The 8,886-nt window shown below is 39.5% G+C and overlaps 1 protein-coding gene across 1 annotated transcript in view; it reads right to left on the reverse strand.

Moving 5' to 3' along the window:
• PLA2G4A (phospholipase A2 group IVA) overlaps positions 1 to 8,886 on the reverse strand; it is a 77,374-nt gene that overhangs the window by 19,025 nt on the left and 49,463 nt on the right. The window contains exons 9-10 of the mRNA XM_032446286.1: positions 5,439 to 5,714; positions 3,363 to 3,477 (exon numbers count right to left, since the gene is read on the reverse strand). Of these exons, the coding sequence (XP_032302177.1) occupies positions 3,363 to 3,477; positions 5,439 to 5,714 (391 nt within the window). The remainder of the gene's footprint in view (positions 1 to 3,362; positions 3,478 to 5,438; positions 5,715 to 8,886) is intronic.

An 8,886-nucleotide genomic window follows, 5' to 3' on the forward strand; every position in this document is an offset into this window, starting at 1 on the left:
TCACTACTTTGTTCATCTGCTTGATCTTCCATACTTTTAGTAGTGATCAATTTGGCTGCTTCTTTAACTATAGACTAGAAATAACCCTGAAGCAGAAAGTCAAAAGAAAGAGCTTTCAGAAATCCCCACAGGTCACAGGATGCTATCCACTTATGCAGGTATTCAGTGTTTCTATTGAAACAGTAAGAGGAAAGTTAACCATCTGTCCCAAAATGGAAAGATTTAATCATGACGACTATGAGTTTCGTTTCGTGGGGCAATGCTTAACTACATGAGTCAAATACAACATCCTACTTTCCAAATTAACCATCCACAAATAAATTTTCAGTTATTAGAAGGAAATTCTTTTACATATGCAGTCCAGGAACTTAAAGCTATTTGCCTTTCGTGGGCTTTGTCAAGTATGTATTTTAGAATCACACTGAGAGTGAAACAATTTAGAATTAGAATTAACCTAAATCTGTGATTGCCAGCTTTCATTTTCCTATTTGCACTAACGATGATGATTTCTGAAAATATACCCTGTTCACAGAAATAAGGCATCTGTCTTAAAAAGAAAGGCCTTCTGCCTTAGCTTCTGCCATTCCTGAAGCTCCCTTAGACAGCAGCCATTCAAATCACTGTCCCAAGAGACAAGTCTCACAATGAAGGACAGAGAGTGAGACTGGAACCTTATACCACGAGAAACACTGTCATGTTTCTAGGAGTTTCTATCCCAGTCAAGAAGGTGGAATACAAGAAAAGAATCTTCTTAGTGGCTTATTCCAAAACGTATGGATGTCTGAATTCTCTCCACTCTTCTCTTTAACACTGGATATCAGTATCTTTTGGTCATTTAGAAAGATATCTTAATAAAAAAAATAGTAATAATAATTAATTTAAAAAGCTGTCTTCAAATGGATCATTGTAATTCTGTTCAGTTACAATGATTACTGCAGTTCTAGGTACAGCAAGTGTAGCCAGGGTCAGGAGTACTGGGAAAGCATGCAGAGTTTGGGGCACGAGAGCAATTAGCAGCTGCAGGAAATCTTGCACTATCATTCCTCAAAGTAACGCTACCTGAGGTAATTAACACATCTCAACTCTGAAACAACATGAAAGTTGTCTAGAATCTAGTAATAAGAAAGTGTAAATATTTTAGTTCAAAGCCTGCTCAGTTCTAAAAGGAGAAAGGAATCTTAGAATAGAAACAATCAAGATCATCCTCTACGATGACAAAGATGATAGTCTCAAAAAATGAAAAACAAGACCCATAGACACAGGTAGTATTTTTTCTAACCTAATTAGTAAGGCTGGAGAAATCAACCAGCCTTCAGCTGCTTCTGGGCTTCCTTTGAGAAGGTTGCTCTTAATGACAGATTATTTTACTTTTAGAAATAGTAAAGAAGGAACCAAAACAAAATTCCTCATAAAACAGAAAGTCATCAGGAAACAAAACACTTGTATGTTAAGCTGATGAGCTTACAGGCTTTTGAGGAGAAAAGCAGAAATTCTCCTATGAAAACAGTAAACTTACAACAGAATCACCGAATCACCAAGGTTGGAAAAGACCCACAAGATCACCCAGTCCAACCATCCACCCATCACCAACAGTTCTCACTAAACCATGTCCCCCAACACAACACCTTGAACACCTCCAGGGTCAGTGACTCCACCACCTCCCTTGGCAGCCCATTCCACTGCCTGACCACTCTTTCACAGAAGCAGCATTTCCTAACGTCCAGCCTGAACCGCTCCTGGCACAGCCTGATGTCATTCCCTCTAGTCCTATCATGAGTTACACGAGAGAAGAGGACGACCCCCAGCTCACTCAACCTCCCTTCAGGTAGTTATAGAGAACAATAAGGTCTCCTCTGAGCCTCCTCTTCTCTAGACTGCACAATCCCAGCTCCTCATACGGCCTGTGCTCCAGACCCCTCACCAGCTTTGTAGCCCTTCTTTGAACACGTTCCAGGGCCTCAATGTCTTTCTTGCAGTGAGGGGCCCAAAACTGGACACAGTACTTGAGGTGCGACCTCACCAGTGCTGAGTACAGGGGAACAATCACCTCTCTGCTCCTGCTGGCAGCACTGTTTCTGATGCAAGCCAGGATGCCATTGGCCTTCTTGGCCACCTGGGCACACTGCTGGCTTATATTCAGCCAAGCATCAATCAATACCCCTACATCCATTTCCTCTACACAGCCTTCCAACCACTCCGCCCCAAACCTGCAGTGCTGCCTGGTTTGTTGTGGCCAAAGTGCAGGACCCGGCATTTGTCTGTTGAACTTCATCCCATTGGCTACAGCCCAGCTGATCAACACTTCCAGCCAATTTGGTGTCATCTGCAAACTTACTGAGGGTGCACTCAATGCCCTCATCCAGGTCATCATAAAGATATTGAAGAGGACAGGCCCCAGCACCGACCCCTGGGGAACACCACTCGTGACTGGTCGCCAGATGGATTTAGCTCCATTTACCACCACTGTCTGAGCCCAGCCCTCCAGCAAGATCCTTACCCAGCCAAGGGTGTACCTGTCCAAGCCACGGGCTGTCATTTTCTACCTAATTTTCTATTATGAACAAATCTTTGACAGTGACTTTTCCAAATGCTTTTTGGGAAATCTGGATGTAATTTAACTTCTTAACCTCTGCCAAGCCACTCAGTGCTTCCTTTCTTAGTCACATTATTACCTAGGCACAGAGATCCCTTTGATTGTACAGCAGCTAGTGCCAGCAAACCCTCACTCTAATCAGGTTACCAGATGAGTCTACAAACTATGAATAAAAGCAAAAGCCTCTTTTAAGTCACCAACAGTACTATACACAGTGCAAGAAATAAAAAGGAGTACATCTGTTGGAATAACCCTGCCTGACTGAAAATGTTTACCTCTACCTTTAGACAGAGAACAGAACGTATAATTCCACTGTGCCTACATTCTACCCCAACCAACCGAGTGCTTGCTGATCACTGAAATGTTTTGTTAGCAGATTCTACTGTTAGATTCCCAGCAGACACTGAGCACAAACACATCTATTTTCCAATCATCTTTTTAACAGAATTGTTGTGATGTTTTGCTTAAGTACCTTCTTTATCACAGGTTTCTATTCTTGTTTTAAATGAAAGCTCCCTGTAGTTGGTTCACAGCACTGTGAATTTTGTTAAACTCAAAAGAATGTTTAATAAAATGCCAGGTTCTTACCTAGTCCTTGCCAGAAGGAAAATGAAGTGCAGTCAAGTTACATGACACAATTATTGTCAGAGGTTAGGAAAAAGAAAGAAAAAAACAAAACAAAACAAAACAAAACAGTTTTTTTCTTTTTTTAATCATGCACTCCTCATTCCTTTTTGCAAATGATTCCGCAGACAGATTGAAAACATACCTGCAAACATAAGCTCTGAGACATCTGGTTTGACATGGAGACATGTAAAGAGTGGAAGAGCACACTGTGCTTCATTGACTTTCTCCTTCATGTCACTCAGAGTGGTGTCCATCCTCTGTGTGAAAAGAAAGAAGTTATATCCAATGAGATCCTGTCACAACCTGCTGATATTTTGGAGACTAAAAGTTTCTCTCAAAAATGGACAAATTATTCCAATAAAACAGACTTGTAAAAGGAAACAATTTGTTTGAATGCCTTTTATCTGCATAACTCAGGAGCGAAGGAATGGGCGAAGAGTTGACAGAAAGATGATACAAGCATGAGTTATATGAAGGCTGCTCTAAAAGTAATGCCTCCTATGTTATGATGTTGGTCCATGAGATCAAATGCAGATGTTGGTGGGATGGCACTAGAGGCTGAACCTTTTCACCAGTATCCCATTACATGTTGTTGCTGGGTGATAGATAGCAGCAGAGGGTCAGTCTGACAAAATGGTGCCCGACGTGGATGTATGTAGAAAACAAAGGAGTGGAACTGAACTCTTCCATGCAGAAAAAATGGCACCCACTGACATTAACTGGCACTTGTAAACGTTTATTGAGACTAAAAAGTGGATGTGAGCACAGTGAGGTGGTGGTGACAGAGATGTGAAAGACAAATCATGTTCAAGATAGCCATGCAGATTTTTACCATTGCAGCACACAGGCATCATTTCGTCACTGGTGAAAATGCACAGCTAATAGTGGCGAAATGCAGAAAGAGTACTTTGTAGCTGAGAATTTGTTCTGTCAAATGGTGTTATTATGCTCTTTGTATCTGTTGTAGGTTCCATGGAAATAAATAGGTGCTGTTTATCTTGCTCCACAGGTGCTGCTCTGAGCAGCTTTTCTTGTATTCCCACAAATAGGCCTCACTTTCACTGCAGTCTGCCTAGAATCCAACACAACTTAACCACAAAGGAAACAGTATTATTGGTCAATGCAGGTTCTTCCCCTCTGGTATTGCAAACCACTAAACGAAAAACCTTCTCTCATTCAAAACAGCCATTAACTATCAGGTAATGTTTTTCAGTCTGTGCTGTTCCTAGCAGCTCAGGAAATGCTAGGAAAAGCAAACAGAATATTAAGAGGCTAACTAAGGGCCAGCATCTCCCTCAGACAGTATTCTCGACACTGGGATCAAGAAAAGAATGAAAATAGTTATGGCACAAAAGGACTAGGACTTGTTACCTGCACAAAAAACCCAAGAGCTTTATATTCTTTACTCACTGACACTGTCAGGTTCAAAATACAGCTGAACATCTGTGCATTTGCTTAACTCCTTAACATAGAGGGACTTCCAGCCAGCCTTACAGGATCATCAACATTCCTTTGTTGTGTTACTTGTTTTTCAGTATTTTATGTTTAAAACTAACATATATGCTTATGAAATGAATATGTGCATAAAAAAGTCTGTGAATCTATTAACACATTTCAATCTTACGATAAGATCAAATTCAATTTCTGCTTACTTGGCTCATTTCAACTTATAGTCTGTGCCTGATTCAGTCAAATAGGATTTGTCAATAATAAAATACAACAGTGTGAAACACTGCTACTGTCTCATTTCTCTAAAAAATAATTAGTATTATAATTGTGGATCTGGTCTTTCACATTGAAAAGAATATTTTCTTAAGTATCTGCTGCTTCTCTCATAGCAGAATGCATGTAAAAATGTTGCAACATTGCCTAACTTGTGAAAATGCTTGACAGCAACTTCTATGGATGATATGCTAAAAGCATGCTGCAATTATCCAGCAGTTGAGTTCACTTCCGTTGCACATGAATGTACGTTTTCCTAGCACTTAATAAAATGAGAACCATTCCAAAACACACCCCAGAGCATGGAAGGCATTTTACAAGCTTCTTACCCAGTATCTGCTCTGCTCACCTATCACTTCAAATATTCCTATTGCTAAATATGCTTTGTAAAATGTTACCAAGGTCATTTAAAACAAACAAACAAACAAGAAGACAGCAGCAGACCAACTAGCAATAGTTTCACAGCATAAATATTCATTTAAAAAAATACACTCACATTATGAATAAGAGTTTCACCTATTAGCATTCCAAAGATATCAGTGAAGGTGACTGGCTGCCCTGAGCTTTTCTTATTCCACAGTGCTTCAATGTAGCGTTTCACCTTCTGAGGAGTGAGCAGCAGAAGTGGGTTGTGACTCACGGAGTTCATCAATTCTTCATTAATCTCCTTTGGTCCTTTTTCTGGAAAATCCGGGTGGGAATATAAAGTTGACATGTACCTGCAATGGAGAACAGGCTCTGTAAGAGTCAAAGACTCTTGTTCACTTGCTGATTACTTTACTCACTGTAAATTTTTTTCCCCTCAAAGTATAGAAAGCTACATAATTTGTTATAAGTGGAAACGTACAAGAAGGTACTCAACAAACACTTCCATAATATTTAAGATGTAAAATTCTAACGTGTTTATCATTTACTTGTTTAAAGGACACTGGACAGAATTGTGGAAGAATGAAAACCAGGAGGACTAGATATTCTATGAGAATGCACAGATTCAAAAAACCCTAAAATATACCACTTTACCAGCATATTTTCCAGGATGCAGATGTTTTCATAATAGGAGGAAGCGTAATAACTACAACCTGTGCAGGGATTTAACTGGGGATTTAGTAAAGGCCTATTGGGCAAATTGTAATTTTGTCATTGAGTAACTCTGGAAACTGAGGTTTTGTTTACTCAAAACAAAGTTTAGATTGAGATGTAGACAACTGTGGTTTTTGCTTGGCTGACTCAAGTAAAACTATGGTTGAAGACTCTAGATATGCCATCCAAACCTAGCAGAGGCTCCTTTCACTATTATTTATTCAATTAGATGGCTAATGTATACATACCATGCTTCACACATAATTCTGCATAGCAGTTTCACACACACTGTGTAATCTTGGCCCTGAGGTCACTACTCTGCAATTTAGTTGACAGCATGATGAACTCCGTCACATGCAAGATGTAAGAACTTGATTCACTAAGCCCGTGTGCAGTCTCTAAAGCTCAACAAGCACGTCAGCCCGTGGGTGGAACAAATACAGCAGCAAGCTTCCATCCGATCAGAGAAAGGAAAATGCAGGATGAAGAATTCAGCACAAGGCTGAAGCAAGAAGACAGATGAAACAGTCAAGTAGGTGAATGCATTGCTCCAAGGTTCGGCACGCATCTGAGTAAACAAGTGAAAACCTGACTCTCCCTCCAGGAAAGGGATACTCCACCCTTCAAAAAATACAGAAAGAAAAGAACATTATTCCAAACTACCAGAATGCGTGGGGGAAAAAAAAAAAAAGAATGGAAAGAGTGCCAAAGTGTCCATTTATTTATTCATCATGCAAGGAAATTCTGAATAGGTGACATCATAAAGACAGCAAAAGCAAATATGTTTAAATACAATTGTTTTCAAATATGGTTCTGACTGAATCAGTTCAGATAATCCTGCCATTTTAATATACATTCTATAGGTTTACATTGGGTGGCCTCTGTATTCACACCTAGGCTTTCTAGAGAAATTACCACAGGCCCAGCTGACATTTTTTCAGATCATGGACTGCATATCACTGCCCAGAAACACAGGCAAGCCTTCACAATATGCCACACAATTCAAGTGTTCGCCATTCAGTCAAAGAAGACCTCCTTTTGCTGCAGATAGGAAAAGGTAAATCCACATCACTTAACAGAGAACGGTAATCTGCCACACCAACCAGATAATCCAGCAGAAACACGTTCCTGGGTGCGAACCTCTTACAGTTAAATCTGAATCACAAATTCTTATTTTTAGTTCAGAAACTTTTCTGGCATTTCAAGATTCAGAAACTTCCTGTATGGTATGGGAGTGAGATAAAGCTTCACCCCAAAGCTGAAAATAATTGAAAACAATAACAAGGAATTGAACAGATCATTATCTATTTCAAATAGCAACTTTCAGAGTGTTTCCTTAGAACGTGTAACCAAAATTCATGTACTTGCTTAGACCAGTGGATAAAACTCATCTCAGGTACATCTCCCACTCATGGATATTTCACTTTTCCAAAAAGAGCCATTTTCCTTCAGTCTTATAGAAAACAGACATTCATATAATCCTGTTATTTAGACTAGGAGGAAGGAACCTTAAGACCTCTAGTCCAAGCTTCTTCTCAATGCAGAGCCAGCTAAAAAGTCAGATCAAGTTGCTCAGGGCTTTGTTCAGCCAAGTTCTGCTTCCACAGCAATCATTCACTGAGTCAGACATCCTACCCAGCCCAGTCAAGTAACGATAGAGCAATTCATTCCAGTGCTTGACCATTCTCACTGCAAAACAATTTTCATAGTAGCTAACCAAATTTCTCTTCTCATAGCTTACAGACATTAATCCTGGTCCCTTCTTTGTATACCTCCAAAGATCCTGCTTCCTTTACTCATTAGGTTGTTGAAGACAGCAGCAAGACCTCCCCATACCACTACCTTTGCCTTCCCTCCCCAAGGTTGAAAAAATCCATCCACCTCAGCCTTCCAAGAACTTCACTCCCTTTATTTCCTAGGTGGGACTCTGGTAGAATTCATTCAATCTGTGGACATCCTTCTTGTATCAGGTAACCCTAAACTGATTCAGATTGAGTTCTAGCATTCAAAGTGGAACATACAGAAAGAAACAGTTATGTTAAAATCATTTATTGTGACATTTGAGATACTTCCTTGAAAAGTTCAACATTTTCTTAAGACACAACATCCTCTACTGCAAAGTGACCAACCAACATTAAAACTGAGTTTTAGTTATACAATAAAAAAACACAGGTTTCACTTAACAAAGAAAACGTAGTGCTAAGGACGTCAAACAGTTAAGAAACTTGGCTTGTATTTGCCAAATGTCTTTGGCTGATGCAAATTACGCAGCCTTTTAAAATGTTACATCATTTCATTTAAGAAATGTGAAAACAAATAGTTTCAACATTTGTAATAAATGTAATTTGGGATAACTTTTACAAAAACCCAGAAGACAAAAGGCTGCAAATCCACAACACTGGTCAGGGAGAATAGCAACCCTCTTATTCAGAGAACAGATCAAAGCAAATGTAACAACGGGGTTCAAATTATTCAGTGGCCTACAAAGCCCTGAGCCTGTAACACCCACAGAGTGACTTTCATAGTGTTGTCAATCTGATTTTCTCCTGTTACTGGCATGAAGTCAGTTACACTGAGTCAGAAGGACATCACAGCTACCTGATGAGGGCATTCTCAAGTTGAGACATCTCGGAAGATCTTTTCTCCCATCTGATTGCCATATTTCTTAAAATAAAATCTTAAAATCTTAAAATATCACCTGCAGCATAGCAAACTGTAACCTTTCCTAAAAGCTGAAATACACCTACTCCAACTTCCTTATGCCAAGAAATGATTCCCAATTAGACCCTGGATATCACAAGTAGAAAAAGAAAAAGGAAAAGGAAAAGGAAAAGAAAAAGGAAAAGAAAAAGGAAAAGGAAAAG

The sequence above is a fragment of the Coturnix japonica genome, chromosome 8 (genome assembly GCF_001577835.2).
Source record: "Coturnix japonica isolate 7356 chromosome 8, Coturnix japonica 2.1, whole genome shotgun sequence".
NCBI lineage: Eukaryota > Metazoa > Chordata > Aves > Galliformes > Phasianidae > Coturnix > Coturnix japonica.